This window comes from Sus scrofa, chromosome 13 (genome assembly GCF_054392235.1).
Source record: "Sus scrofa isolate SSC_HxYL_T2T_F1_AM1 chromosome 13, Sscrofa_HxYL_maternal_Yorkshire_Landrace_v2.0, whole genome shotgun sequence".
Classification (NCBI taxonomy): domain Eukaryota; kingdom Metazoa; phylum Chordata; class Mammalia; order Artiodactyla; family Suidae; genus Sus; species Sus scrofa.
Window position 1 is genome coordinate 150,685,964 of NC_139395.1, and position 16,171 is coordinate 150,702,134.

At 44.9% G+C, this 16,171-nt stretch overlaps 1 protein-coding gene across 37 annotated transcripts in view; it reads right to left on the reverse strand.

The window, feature by feature from the left end:
* KALRN (kalirin RhoGEF kinase) overlaps positions 1-16,171 on the reverse strand; it is a 695,174-nt gene that overhangs the window by 275,258 nt on the left and 403,745 nt on the right. For all 37 annotated transcript variants that reach the window (XM_084990933.1, XM_084990932.1, XM_084990931.1 and 34 more), the window contains 4 exons: positions 14,471-14,620; positions 11,735-11,849; positions 7,596-7,711; positions 6,968-7,090 (listed from right to left, as the gene is read on the reverse strand). In XM_084990933.1, the coding sequence (XP_084847059.1) occupies positions 6,968-7,090; positions 7,596-7,711; positions 11,735-11,849; positions 14,471-14,620 (504 nt within the window). The remainder of the gene's footprint in view (positions 1-6,967; positions 7,091-7,595; positions 7,712-11,734; positions 11,850-14,470; positions 14,621-16,171) is intronic.

Sequence of the window (16,171 nt, forward strand, 5' to 3'; positions counted from 1 at the left end):
CAGAGAGAAGAGCCTTTCTTTCTTCATGTCACCACCCTCACCCTGACATTCCCAGGCTCATCTACAGCTCCTCCCATGAGAGACCGACCCTCTCAAGAAATGCCATAGGAAGAGAGCTCCTGGCCAGAGAGGCACGCGGGCAGGACGTGGCCACCACAAAGCCAGGGGTCTGGCTCTCCAGCAACTCACTCAACACGCCTGAGCCCTTCTAGTCTCAGGACAGTGGGCTGGTCCCCAAGGCTGGGAGACAAGGGGCCAGAGGGGCTTTGGTATAAAGAAAAGAAGCTGGTTATGAGGTCAGGAGAAACACCTCCTTAACTATGAAAAGGCAAAGAACAATAGCACTAGGAATCAGTTAAGAAAAGATACCTGGTATTCCAGGGGCTTCTATCTTACAGCATTTAGGGCTTCCCCCACCTCACCCCTCAATAAAAACCCAATTTTTCTCTGGTTTGGTATTTACTAAAAACAGAGATTAATTTTTGCAGCTATAATCAAGAAATCCATCATTAGGAGTTCCCATTGTGGCTCAGTGGCTTCATCTTTGTGAGGATGTGGGTTCCACCCCTGGCCTTGTGCATGGTTTAAGGATCTGGCGTTGCTGTGGCTGTAGCATAGGTCACAGCTGCAGCCCTGATTCAACACCTAGCTGCAGGTGAGACCATAAAAAGGAAAAAAAAAATCCATCTTTATATAAAAGTCTTGGAAATACATATATATTCTCTGCTCTTGGTCAAGAGACTTGAGCAAGAGATGGGAGTGTTATTAGCCAACTGGTAGCAGCAATCCTACCAGAACAGCCCTATCGAGGAAATTACAACCTGAAGCATTAAAACTCTGCTTCAGAGTCCACGAGGAGAATGGCTTGTGAGTGACAGCATGCCAGGTATGTGTGGAACCCAGAAAAGCAAAAGGAGCAGCACAGACAAGCCCTTCCCCATGTGGTCTCACCCGCCTCTGTGACTGTCTCCACTGCTCTCTGCGGCCCCTCAATTCCAGCCCTGCTGAACCTTACCTGCCCCGCCCCCTGCTGTGGTCAGAGGCTCCTCCTAGTCCCTACTTTCAAGCCTTTCCTCCCCACAATCAGAGGGAAGACACCCTTCCCAGTGTAACTTCCCCGTTGTTATTTATGCATCTTCCTCCCTAGACCATTCACTTCTAAGAAGTAAGCAAGATGCCTCATTCATTTGTATCTTTGATATCTAGCAGGCATACCATAAGTGTTGAATAAAAGGATGAGAGAGTAAATATTGTGCTTAGAGGTAAGTAAAGCTAGACCAACAAGAACTGAGGGAAGAATTTGATGAGAAGATTTAACCCATGAACTGGACCCCAGCCATGCCCACAGCCCCTGCTGAGCAGTCTGACATAACCTCTTACATGTGGGTGACTCTAGTGGCACCATGTGACCTGCCACATGCCTGGCCACTGCTGATGAAATGAGAGGTGAAACTTGTCCCACAAGGACAGCCTGTCGATATGCAGCCAGTGAATCCCAGGTGTCCTAGAGGCTCTGACTGAAGAGGGATGAGGGCAACATTCGGAGCCGATCAAGGTTTTTTTTCCTGGGGATGTGAATGTGGAGACAGGAACTGGGTAGCTGGTTGCAGAGCAGAAGTGAAAACAAGCAGCGGAGAGGAGAGAAAGGAAGCTGAATGACAGCAGTGGTGGGTACGTTCCCGGGTCCCTGTGACGAGTGGGCCAGGCAACGTAGCTGCTGAGACCCGGGTGATGCCCCAGTGTCCATCTCCAGAGGTGAGACTAGGCCACGTGTCTTGTTCTTCCCACTGGGCTGAGTCATTCAGCTTTGGCTGGGCTCCCGGGAGGTCCAGCCACATAGTTTCCATCTTCTTTATTTCTCCATACAGCCAGACACTATCTTTTCCCCTTTGTTAACTTAAGCTGGCTTGAAACTCAAATCTTGCCACCAAGAAGAGTGACTTTTATAGACTGACAGGTTGGAGGTCAGATGGTGGAGGTGCTTGCATGTTAGGTTCAGAAATGTGGACATGATTTTGTGGACAAAGAGAACCTCTGGGGAATAGAATTCATTTGGGCCTGAACATTTGGAACTGACATCTCACTTATCTTGGGCTTCTTGTGTCCCCTAAAGTCCATTTGTCCTTTCATTTTGAATTCTATGTTATCTACTGGAAAAGACAGTAGTTCCAATTTTCTATTTTTTATCTTCCTTCTTCTTCTTCTTTTTTTTTTTTTTTTTTTTTTGCCACACTTGTGGCATGTGGAAGTTCCTGGGCAAGGAACTGAACCTGTGCCACAGCAGTGACAACGTCAGATCCTTAACCTGCTGAGCCACCAGGGAACTCCGTTTCCTTCCTTCCTTTGATCAGTTAACATGATACCATCTTCCCCTACTCTGAATATAGTTTGTAAAAAGGCCTTTCAGTGTCTTTAGCGCATTTCACAAGTTCTTATGATTTAACTGTGATATAATTCTTATAATCTCATTACAAGCTTCCAAATGGCCTTTCATCGCTGATGTGCCTAGTACTCACTGATACATTCTTGGTAGGTATGGAATTACTGAGCTCCCTGTGTGGGTAAACAGTTTCTTGAGATACATCTTCATATTCATTCCATGGGAGGGAAGAGTCTGTCATTCGACGTGAAAAACTAAGCTTTTCAGAAATGTCTGTCACACATGAGCTATATTCCTCTTAAGAGTCTCAGCTATAGAAACATGCCCACCTTTTATCTGACCTGTTTAGATTCTATTTTTCTCATAGAAAGGGCCTCTCTGATAAGCCCAGTATTCTCTTTGCTGGCGATCTGAATTCCAAGACATAATTCAGTTCAGCTAAGGCTCCAGTCACTTTCATTATCACTTAATTCTCTTCTGTTAAGAAGAATTAGTCCAGTTTATCTCCTAGCTTCTTTTACTTTCAGAGATAACATTATCAGTTTAAAAAAGTATCTTCTCAACCTCATTACTCATTGAGAAATGCAAATAAAACCACAAGGAGATACCACTTCACACGCTCTAGCATGGCTCTACACAAAAGACAGTCGATAACCAGTGCTGGAGAGGGTGTGGAGAAATCAGAACTCTTATACAAGGCTGGTGGGAAAGGAAAACGGTGGAAATGGTTTGGAAAACAGTTTGGCATTTCCTCAAAACTTTAAACATAGAGTCGCCACAGGGCCCAGCCCAGTCATTCTACCCTCAGGTATGCACTTAAGAAAAATGAAAACATATGTTCACACCAAAACTTGTACACAAATGTTCACAGCAACACTGTTCCGAATAGCCAAAAACTGGAAACAATCCAAATGTCTATCTACTGATGAACGGACAAACAAAATGTGATATATCCATACAATGGACTAATATTCGGTCATATGAAGGAATGGTGTACCGATACATGCTACCACATGAATGAATCTTGTAAACAAGCTAAGTGAAAGAAGTCAGAAATAAAAGGCCTTGTAGTAGGAGATTCCATGATTCCATTTACATGAAGTGTCCAAAAGACAAATTCATAGAGACTGAAAGTAGACTAGAGGTTGTCAGACACAGAGGGGAGGTGAAAATGGGAGGGACTGCTGATGGATGTGGGCTTTATTCTGGGGTGATGAAAATGTTCTCGAACTAGAGAGTGACAGTGGTTTCACAGCCTTGTGAATGTATGAAAAACCACTGAAGAGAAAAAAGTGGAAAACAGAAGAATCTAAAATGCTTTTGCCATTAGAAGAAAGAGAGTTCTTCCAGATGCCAGGATGATTCAGCTTTCCTATCACCATGGGCCTTGACCCCTTATAAATTTTGAAACCTATAATAGGAAAATATCATTTGCATTCTTTCTTCTAACCGGATTGTCTACAGCATACCACAACAAGAAAATTTTGTTTTCCTCTTATTTTGGCCCCAGTTCTCGTTGTCTTATTTTTATTCTTACATTTGTGTATTGCTATAGAGAAAGTACCTTTTTATATTCAGGGGTTCTTCTACTTTATTTGTTTTCTCTGGAACAGCGTACAATAATTCAGTATACTCAACTATACTCTATTGTTCCTTTCAATCACGAGGTCCACTGTACTACTGTCTTGTGGTTTAAGGTCAATTTGGTTTCCATTTCAAATTCACTTTATTGGTTATAAAGATTGAAACCCAAGAGGGCTGCTTCTATGAAGTGACACTGGGGTGGGGCAGGAGGCTACTGCCTTTCATCAGAATCTCCCCAGCTGGATTTGTTATCGTGTAGATATTCTCAGAACGAATAGTCCTGAGATGAGGAAATGAGAGACGGGAGGATGAAATCCCATTAACAGAAATACTTAAGAGGGAAAGAGAACAGAGAGAGAGCCAAAGTAAAAGAATCATATTAAACAGAGATTTGGGGAGGAAGGTTGTTGAAATCTACCCAAACTTCTTTTTCCTTATGTTTTCAAATATTGGTAGCCTCCCTTCAATGCTTAAGATACAGTCAGGGAAGTGAATACAGCGTGGTCCTTGTCCTTTGGGATCTTGCTGGCTCGTACAGGAGACAATGCTGCACACACATTACTGGAGAACACGATGGTCCATGCCAAGTGCCTTACAGGTGATACGGACAACGGCTGCAATGCAGGGAGGGGCCAGGTCATATCCTAGCATGTAAGCAGGACCTCAGAGGAGGCGGCACTGACGTGACAAGGTGAGATCTTTTTAAAAACTACAAACTAGTGGGAAGGGAAGGCTATACTAAGCAGAGAAATAGAAAAGATAGACAGGCAAAAATGCAAATGATGTATCTCTCAGAGGGTAAGAACATGTATCCATTCAGCTGGCACATAAAAGTGAAGTCAGAAAGAGAAAGACAAATGCCATATGATTTCACTTATATCTGGAATCTAATATTTGGCACAAACAAAGGTTTCCACAGAAAAGAAAATCATGGACATGGAGAACAGATTTGTGGTTGCCAAGAGGGAGGAGGACTGGCAATTTGGGGTTAATAGATGCAAACTATAGCCTTTGGAATGGATAAGCAATGGGATCCTGCTGTATAGCACTGGGAACTATGTCTGGTCACTTGTGATGGAGCATGACAATGTGAGAAAAAAGAATGTACCCAGTATGTGTGACTGGGTCACCTTGCTGTGCAGCAGAAAATTGACAGAACACTGTAAATCAGCTATAATAGAAAAATAAAAATGACTATTAAAATTTACATAAACGAATAACTGAAGATACAGCTGGGCAGTAAGGTGGCATGGTTGTAGACATTGTTGAGTGTTAGCCTGAAGGCGCTGGAGAATCAGTAGAGCTCTTAAGCTGGGTGATACAATGACCAAAGTAGTATTTTAGGGATGAACACCAGTAAAGGGCAGGATGGACGGAAGGAAGGAAAGGCCAAAAGCATGGAACTTAATTCAAGTGATAACAGTGTCAGTAGAAAAGAGGAAGAAGATTGTACAGGAAGGATGAATTCAATGAGCTACATGATCCTCCACGTCTCTACTTTGGTGATGGACAGGCTCTGATTGTAGCAAGTTCTGGGTATCTGCTGTGATCCACCTTATGTGAGTATGAATACCAGTGAATCTATTCAGCCTATTAATGGTTCATTGCTGACACTCTTTGGAGAGGGGCAGAAGGATGCAAAGTGGGTCATTCAAAACCATTTTCACTTGGTGTTCCCGTCGTGGCGCAGTGGTTCACAGATCCGACTAGGAACCATGAGGTTGCGGGTTTGGTCCCTGGCCTTGCTCAGTGGGTTAAGGATCCAGTGTTGTCGTGAGCTGTGGTGTAGGGTGCAGATGCAGCTTGGATCCCATGTTGCTGTAGGCAGGTGGCTACAGCTCTGATTAGACCCCTAGCCTGGGAAACTCCATACGCTGCGGGAGTGGCCCAAGAAATGGCAAAAAGACAAAAACAAACAAACAAACAAAAAACCATTTTCATTTGGACTTGAAAAGAGTTCCGCACCCCTGCCACCTTCCTAGTGCTGTTTGCTCTAGTTGGTCTTGAAATGGATCTCTTATCTCAAATGGGTTGAAAAGGCCCCAAAGCTTACAAGCCACCCCCGCCCCCTGCCCCACTATCAAGAGTTCATAGTGTAGGATTCCCAAAGTGGATAACCATTTCTGAAATGTCAGCTAAGGGCCTAATTTTGTTGCAGCAAATTAGAGACTCTCCCTAGCATCGAAGAACCGATGGGAGAGACAGGCATGAATGTGCTCCCCCTTGACTCCCACAAAAGGAGCTCCCATCCTGGGAAGACCATCTGCCATGTGTGGAAGTGATGCCAAGGATGGCCCTCCACAGCATGCAGCCCAGAGTGAGGGATCAGGAGGCTACAAAGAGGGAACTGAGATAAGATTTCACTCAAACTCAAAGGTCCTCAGATTAAATCCTGGCTGGGAAAACAGAGGAAAATAAGACTCCCTCCTAGGACAGCATTCTCTGCCTCAGAGTGAATGGGGGTTTGAGGATGTGTGGTACAGGCACCAGTGCACATCCTGCTTCCCAGAGACCCCAGCCTGGCTCATTTGTAGGGCAAAGCCAGAGGGAAGTCATCAGCTCCAGAACCTGCTTTGTGAACTCACCCAGGGCCCCTGGCCCTTCCCATAAGCTGGGCTTCCCAAGGCATTCAAATTTCAAGAATGTGTGGCTGGGTGCAGATGTTCACACACACCAGGTACATTTCACGCGAACATTTTCCCCTGCCTTGTTTGATCTGAAAGAACATAGCAGATTCCAGAACCTGGAGCATGAGGATGACTCCTGTTTGGAAGCACGTGTATAGGAGCTGACTTCCTACATACAGAGACTCTACCCAGCAGTTGCAACGTTTTGGATGTTCAGGTTTCAGGGGAGGTGATCCTTCCCGTGCATCCTCCCCACTGCTGCTCTTGCCTCTGTAGTCAAGCATTTCTGGTCCAGAGGCTGTTCTCCCTCCCACAGTGTCAAACTGGCCAGACTGCAGGGTGCTGGGGATGGGGAGGACTCTGGGATGCTTCCTACCTTGGCAGGCACCCTGAACTCCCCATATTCTTTCAGCAGTTCCTGAGTCTCCTCTGTGGTCTCCCCGGTGGAGGTATGTGTTGAGAGGTAATATTCACCTGTTTCCTGGATCCAGTCTAGCGCCTGTGGGAGGAAATGAACGAACCCCTGAGTGGCCCCCAAAGCCAGCTGTTAGTAGGAAAACATGCCATGCTCCTAGGTAAATGTTTGTGGTTTCACACAACATGATGGAACCAGGAAATGCTGGCAGGATTCATTCAGCACGTAGCTTGGAAGGTGACTTTACGAATGTGCCCTCCCCGTTAGATATGGAACACCCCGCCCGCAAAGAAAGGGTCTTGCCCATTAGACTGGGGACTCATCTAGGCTAGGCCCAGTGTCACCCATGAGTTAGGGGCAATCTTCCCTGAGCATCTCTTCCTAACTCCTGGTACCAAAGTCTGAAGAGAGTGCTTGGTGAAGGCTGAACGGCTGGAGCCTGTCTTCTGCTTTCTTCATCCCTGCCTCCCCACCATCTCTGCTCTGACTGATGCTATGGCCCTCTTCTGGAATGTCCCAAGTTTTGGTCATTTGGGCCTCTGTATGGTCTCTAAAACATAGGTGAAACCAAGGAAAGCTCTCAACATACCTGCTTAGCGCTTCGCTCGAATACCACGTATTGCTGGCACTGGTCTAACCGCCGCTTCTTCAAGGTCCAGAAGTGCAGGACACGGTTCTCCCTCTGTAACAGCTCACTCAGGATGGCTGCAAGGCAGAGAGATGGGCACTGGTCACAGCAAGTCCCTGAACAAATCTGACCAGCTGCTTTGGCCTAACATCTGAGGCCCCGGATAAGTGCAACCTTCGAGCCTCCCTATAGGACTAATTGAGGCACCAGAAGCAAGGGAATAATAGCTTGGTCCATAGAGAATTTGCCAGAGGAGAGAAAGATCAGGGAGACGGGGGGAGGCCCTGTTGATGAGGGGAAGAGGATGACCCTGATTTTCTTCACACTAAAGCTAGTCCTTGATGATAAGAGACTTTGGGAAGTATCGGTCCAGAAAACAATAACTCAACTGGCCCCTTGGAGCCTATGAAGAGCGAATGGACTGGACAGGAATCCCAGCCACTCTCGAGGGGTTCTAAGAGAGTGCTGGAAGGCAACAGTGGCATCAGGACAGGGGAAACTGCCATACTCTCTGCCCTATACAAGAGGCTGTAGAGCCTAAATTTTAAATTGTGGGTACAGGGAAGCTGTGTTGGAATCATATTATCATGGAATCATATTTTTGGGCCCAAACGCCCATACTGGTTTAGAACTGATCATAAGAAAAGCTCAGGAGTTCCTGTGGTGGCACAGCGGAAACGAATCCGACTAGGAACCATGAGGTTGCGGGTTCGATCCCTGGCCTCGCTCAATGGGTTAAGGATCCAGCGTTGCCATGAGCTGTGGTGTAGGTCACAGACACAGCTTGGATCAGGCGTGGCTGTGGTGTAGGCCGGAGGCTACAGCTCTGATTCAACCCCTAGCCTGGGAACCTCCACATGCTGCGGGAGCAGCCCTAGAAAAGGCAAAAACACACACACAAAAGAAAAAGGCTCAGAGCTATTCCCGTGTTATCTCTAATGATGGTGAGTGTGAGGACATACATAAGGCATGGAGCACACGGCCACATACCGCAGGCGTTCATCCATGACATCTCCCTCCCCTACTTCTCCTGCTGTTCCAGAAGCAGCTGGCTACCTGGATAGATTTCCTATGTGTTTAACAGTATGCGCTAAGCGTGAAGCAATCAAATTTATTTTGCACTGCTTGCCTCCTGCTAACTATACTAAATGCTAATATAATACACAATGATGCTATGAAAAATGAACACTTATTGAGTACTCACTATGTGGCAGGCACATATTTTCACAGCACCCCAGGATTCATGTACCATTATTATCTCCACTCTCCAGATGAAGAAACTAGGGCTTAGAGAGACTAGGTAATTTTTCCAGGATCATTTGGATAGAAAGGGGTGGGGCTGTTAGACTTCTAAGCCTGAATCCTTAGTCACTTTGGTCTCCTGGGTTACTGTGGCTGAAAAGCATAAGTTACTGTGAACTACAAAAGGGCATGAACCAAATTGCAGTGCTTTTACTTAGGTTTTTGTTGTTGTTGACACTATGTACTTTTAATGCCCCATGGAATTCTGGCTCTCTAAGGACAGAATCTCTCTCTCCTCCCTTAGCTCTCAGCCTCCCATTATTCAGCTCTCCCTGTATCTATGCCCTTATCATGGAACTTCTTAGTTCCTTCCCAAAGAGACAAAGTATATTTCCTCACCCTTCCCCCACTCCTCCCTCCCCATCTTGTGCTCAGTCATGTGACTGGCTTTGGCAAATGGGTTGTTAATAGATAGGACACAGGTAGGGGCTTGAAGTGTGCTTGTGCATTTGACTTTGCCCCATGTACCTCTGTCATCACCACTATAAGACGTTCTCCTGGGTAACCACTGTCCCTTCAACCAGGGTCCCAGAATTAATCTGCAAGGAGCGCATAAGAAGTCACTCTGTAGTGAAGGGGCCAAACCAGCCACGTCTTCAGTGTCAAGCAGAACCGCGTAGCTGAGCCAGCCAAGACAACTGGTTCCCAGACAATGCAGTCACTTGAACAATAAATGCTTACAACTGTAGGCCACTGAACTCTTTGGGTTGTTATGCAACAATTATTGCTCCTTGGTGGCTTAGCAGGTTAAGGTCCGGTGGTCTCACTGCTGCAGCTTGGGTCACTGCTGTGGCATGGATTTGATCCCTGGCCTGGAAATTTCCATGTGCCATGCGCCACCCCCCCCCCCAAAAAGTGGCACTGGTTTTGGGTCCAGGCAGCAGGTGGAAAGGAAATAGACATAGGAAGATTGTAGGTCCCCGCTCAAGTGGAAGCTTCAAATGGGCAAAATCAGTGAAAGTCTGTGTTTCCTTGAGTCTTTCCCTACTAGTCAGAGCTTTGTTCACTGAACTTTGTTTCCTCTATGGTGGCTGAGGGAATCAACCCAGATCAGGTGAAAATTCCTAATGAGTTTCTGGTCTCATTTTTGCTCCTTCTTGAAAGCTTTTCTGTGGGTAAACCCTGCCTTGGCCCCATAAGGGTGCAGCACATGCCGCTTTCTCAGGGTGGCCGTCACCTGGCACACTGGGGAGGAGGTGGGATGTGTGCCACTGGCCTCACCCAAGCCGCCACCTGCATTCGGATGTCAGAACATATGCTTTGAAAAAGATGCAGGAAGGTGACATGTCTGCCACCCACAGGGCCCCTGGACCACAAACTAGGTAGAACATCTGGAAAAGGAATCCTGTTTCCTGGTTCTCTGTAGGCAACATTGATTCCTAAGTTTAATTCTTCCCAGTGGCCTCTGATCTGCCCACCTCCTGAGCTCTCTGAGCAAGAGAGAGGCTCTTACTGAAAGAGATCAGCGCCTCCCACTGTCCCCACCACAGTTTCCAGGCCTGTCCCCATGCCTCACTCCAGGTCTGTGTCGTTTCCCTCCCCAGCTTTGGTCTCCGGGGTTGTATTTCTCTGCTGTGTCAAGATGACATTGGTGAAATTCCTCACCCACTCAAAGGCTAATTTCTGCAAGGTCCAGAGTAAGCAATTCCACCGATAATCATTTAAGCTTATTGTGGTTGGTCAGCTAATGAGCAGTTTTAAAGGTTACCGATTTTTTTTATACAATTATAGATTTTATAGAATTCAGAGAAATATTAAAGATTATCTAAACCACTATTTTTCTAAACTTTATATGCACAAAAATCGCTTGGTTGGGGTGGGATGGAGGAGCTCTTGCCAAAATCCAGATTTTGACTTGGTAGATTTAAGTGGGCCTAATACTGTGTTTCTTATAAGCTCCCAAGTGATGTCGATGCTTCTGGTCTGAGGATTGTATTTTTAATTGTTAATGTTTTTATTTTTATTAAATTTTATTTTTAATAATCAATAAAATATTTTAAAAATAATTTAAAAATAATTTTTAATATACTTTTAATACAAATTTTAATTTTTTAATTAAAAAATGCAGAATTCCCATTGTGGCTCAGCAGGTTAAGGACATGACATTGTCTCTGTGAGGATGTGGGTTCGATTCCAGGCTTCACACAGTGGGTTAAGCGTCAGATTTGGCATTGCTGTGGCTGTGGTGTAGGCTGGCAGCTGCAGCTCCGATTCTACCCCTAGCCTGGGAACTTCCATATGCTGCAGGTGCGGCTGTAAAAAGAAAAAAGAAAATTGAAATTTTTAAAGCTTAACCAATATGCAATAAAACCAGGGTTAGAATGCAGTTTGATGTTTCTCAGTCTATGTCTCCTTCCCAGGCTATAAGATACCTCAGTCTTACACTGTTCAATATATTAGTCACATTTCACTAATACATTTAAATTAATTGATAGTCAATGGAAGTTAACATTTAGTTCCTCGGTCGCATTAGGCACATTTCAAATGCTCAGCAGCCACACGTGACTAGCAGCTATGATACTGCCCAGCATAGAAATGTATAAATAGACCACTTGTTATTTCAGAAAATTCCATTAGTGCTGCTCTAGACTCTAAAAGCGAAAGTTTGGGGGAAATTTTATCATCATTTTTCCATTCCAAATCTTGCTGCTTGATGAATGGCCACTGCCCTAAATCCCACATCACACTTTTTTCCTATTGAAGAAGAACCAGGAGACGTGAGGTTGCGTGAAGAGCAGGTATGCAGGCTCTGGCCCGTGTGGCTGAAGTGGCTTGAGGCTGGCAGGGTTCAGACTGACCTTTCACTTGCTGCTCAGGTCCTCGGGTGTGGCTGGCGGCACTGGGCATGCTGACGTTGTTCCTGTGGATGTACTTGAGAAAGACCTCAGCGTTCCGCCGCGCCAGGGTGCAAGCCTGAGAGAGACAAGGTGTGAAGCCCCACGTGTCAGTCCCGGTCTAGCGGGGGGTGTGATCTAAGACACTGGAGAAGGACTGTCGGTGGTGGGGTTTCTGGGGCTCTGTGGGAGCCCACCTTTGGTTTGTGGACACTCCAATTCCAATGCAAGGCTCACTCTTTTACCGAGTCCAGAAAAGTCCCCTGTGCCTCTCCCCTTTCTCTCACAGCCAAACCCCAGAAATGAGCCACCCCTTGACAACTACATGTGGATTCAGCATGACTAGCGTTTACCCCCAGGCTGGTTCCCTCTGCCACCAGAAGGCCTTGGATGTGACCACTGGTATAAGTGGTATGTGACCACGTGAACATTAGCTTACGTTAGACTTGAGAAGACAGGCTGAGTAATCGAACCTGTTGATTGCAAATCTAAATGGAAATTACATTTTAAAAACGTCTGTCAGACACACAGACATAGAGAACAGACTTGTGGTTGCCAAAGGGGGAGGTGGAGGGGGAGGGAGTGGGATGGACGGGGAGTTTGGGGTTAGTAGACGCCAATTACATTGAGAATGGATAAGCAAGGAGGTCCTGCTGTACAGCACGGGGAGCTATATCCAGTCTCTTGGGATAGACCATGATGGAAGATAATTTAAGAAAGGGAATGTAGATACATGTATGACTGGATCACTTCCTATATAGCAGAAACTGGAACACCACTGTAAATCAAATATGCTTTAATTAAAAAAAAACCTTATTTGTCCATCAAACCCATCAAACCCTTCCTGTACGACGCTAATAAACATCCTATTGCTGGGAAATATCTATCGTGTAAAGTAGTAAGCGCCACTGTACCACCCTCTTAAGACTCACAAGAGGAGTGGGTGGCAGAGAGGACAGGTCTGTCCCATGCTGTTGTATCCAGGGAGCAGGCAGAAGCCCAGCAAGGACAGGGGTCATGAAGCAAGTCAGGGCTAGAATTTACATCTACTGACAGAGTTCTTCTAGTTTCTCTCAAGGCCAGAGATTTTCTGAATTTCTTTAAAAGCAGTATTTTTCCTAAAGTAATACATGCAAGTCCGTTAATTTTCCACAGTTTTCAGAATTAAATCATCTCTAGGCAAAACTGTTAACTTTTAAACCTTCTTACACTTAGCATCTGATTCTACAAATTACATGGTAAAAAGTTCTTTTAAATGTTGCATTAGCAACAGCAGCTTCTGGGGGCTCTTGTGAAAAAGGGCTAGTGGGTCCTTCCACTCTGAAGCCCATGAATTTAACAGCTGGACAGTGGTCCAAAGCCAAGGAATCCAAAATAGATTGACTGATGCATATCAATGGAGTGCTCCATCTCCCATCCCTTGGGTTTGTAATCCCACAACAATAGGGAATTTCTCAACTGTGGTTTTAGGCGCATGTGGAAAACATCAGACCAGAACATTTTTTTTTTCCTTCTTCAAAAGAAATATTTAATTTTATAAAGAAATACCCTTATACCTCTATTTAAAACCTTTGATATGCTTTACTTAATTGTTTTGTCTTAAACTTTGTTTTAGCATAGGCAAGACTTTTTAAATCACCTTAAACCCTATATGGAAGACTTTCTATTTAATCTGATTAGTCAGAGCTGATTACTAAGGGCTCTGATCAAATGCAGGTGCAGACTCCAGATGGACCGGAGGAGGGCAGGGGAAGGCCGCCTTCAAAAAAGAAGAGAAACAAAACTCAAAGAGGTGGTCAAGTAGAGAAAATCCCTAATAAAGGCAGTTAATTACAGAATTGTAGAGAATCGGGGGCAACATGTCAGGGTATAAAAATTCTCTTTTGTGCTTTCAGAAACGTGAAAGACAGCAGAACACGAAAGCAAGGAATTCGAGAGTAAATGGAATTTTAGATAAGTTTTAGCACAGAAGACTGTGTCACAGAGATCAAAGGCAGGAGGAAAGAAGCTTAGGAGGACACCCCACACCAGCTGAAAGCTATTCAGAGCAGGCCTGTGCTTCCTCCCAGCAAGCTAGGGCTCTGGTAACAACAAAACACACAAAAGAAGGCGTTTCTCTCTTCCTGCAGCAGAATAAACACTGTTATGTTTATTGGCAATTAATAATTGTCAGACTGATAAGTAAATGTCTAATTTTATTTCTTTAATTCTTGCCCTAAATTTGCATCATCCACTTATAAAAGATACAGCTTAATAGTTTTGTTTTCTAAGTTTATATATTTCAATTAAAATACTTTCATAGACAAAACAGAACTGAGTGAAAGTATGGCACTTTTCTCAGTTAATATCAATGGGCTATCAAGATAACTGTATGTGAAACCAATAGAAATGGTGTATCCTAATTGCCTAATTATACAAAAAGGGCCAAGAGACATAAAGAACATTTGAAATGTAACCTTTCCACCTTTCAAATTAACCAGCCAATATCCTCTCTACAAATGCCTTACTTTAGATGAGAAGTTAGGAAAACAGGAATATGGGAAGCCTACATGAAGCAGGCAGTGGGGAGGAAGGGTTTGGGGGGAGAGAGGGAGAGAGAGGAAGGGGGAGGGGAGGGAGAAAAGGAGGAGGAAAAGGGGGAGACAGTAGGTGGAAAAACAAGGCCAAAGCGCCAGACCTTAGATGACAATGTGCTCTGACCTTAAGAAAGGCCTCCTTTTGTTCCAGATGTTTACTGATGAGTGGAATGACATGGTCCATCTCTGCCGCTGGCCCCAATTTATCTCGTCCACCACACCAGTCCTCATCTCTCCGGTATTCTTGTTCTAAGCTCTCCAGGACACTACAGACCTAATGAATCATGGAGGAAAAGACTCAGTCGATTAATCATTTAAGAAGTATTTCATGAGGCCCTTCAGCCAAGGGCACCCCCATCCCAGCACAGGTCACATTTTTCATTCAAGATTCAATTTGTAGACTTAGATGCGTAGCACCCCTGAGACATCTGAGAGAAGTGGGAATCCAGCGTCTGGAGCTTTGGAGACAGATTACAACTGAGATGAGGATTTGGGAATCATCCCGTGATGGCTGATGGTGGATGGGGGTGGACTCCATCACCTAGGGACAGTATGCAGAGTAAGACAGGCAGAGAGTCTAGTAACTTGAGTTTCAAAGTGTTTTTATAGATTATACTGCTATAAACTTTCAATATGTCTATGTATTAGGCAGAACAGGAAAAGGAGGTTTGGAGAAGATAACTTGGGTTCCCAACCATCTGTACTTGTCCTGCAGGAAATAGCCTCGAGCAGAGGTAAAGGAGGAAGTCACCCATGTCATGTGACTTAGAGCCACAAATGAGTATTATCTTTCCCTTCTCAGCAAAAATGTCTCAAGGCGCTACCATAAGGCAATGACATCTCCAGGCCTGCTAGTGCAGAAATGTCATTTCCCTCAGAGGGACAACACATTTGGGTTAACCTCAAAGACAGTGAAGTAATTTTTCAGTTCTAAAATTGCTGAGAGGCCATGCTCTAAGTGGCCTTATAAATGAACCCAAAAGACCAAAAGCATTTCCAGTGGGGCTTGGAGTGCAAGTTCGGTTGGGTGCATCACTGGCAGATCCTGGGCAGCCTAGCATCGGGGCCTAGGGAAGGATACAGAAAACATAAACTCCTCCTATACTTTATTTCTCTAGGCTGTGGTGACTTGCTGGGCTATGGCAGCAGGGGAGGATAGGTCTAACTAATATCCTTGGCTTCCTCTGTCTGAGAAAGTCATCCCTTTTGGTGAAGGGTGTGATGTTGGATAGGATGCTTTTTGAGTTAAGAACTGAACTGAAAAGGAAGCTGCAAGATGTCCCAGACAGAACACCTCCCAGCCAACATGCTTCCCATGTCAGAGAAGGCCTGTCCTTGAGCTCTAGCTGGATTCTTCAGCACCACACAGCTCTCCTGATGCAGGGAGTCAAAACATGCAAGAGGCTCAGGTCTTGAAAGAAAACAGATCATACACACGCAAAAACTTTGAGAAAAAGAGTACTTGACATGTGCCCCATGACAGTACTGGACTTAAAACCAGTCGATTTGGGAGCTAGAAGAAATGGAAAGATTACCCAGCATGTCCTTTAATTTAACAGGTAAAAGATCAGAAATCTAGAGAGATAAAGCAAACTTTGGCAAGGTCAGCTCAGTGTCAAATTTCCTGACTATTAATCTAGTGCTCTGTCCCCTTCAGCATCTTTAATATCAAATTAAAATCTGTATGTGATGTTAAGACAGGATTAAGTCTCACTTTTTTTTTCATATGGATATTCACTTTCCAGCACCATTTGCTGAAGACACTTTATTTTTTGAATTGCTTTGTATATACGTGAGTCTGCTTTTGGAACCTCTATTCTGTCCC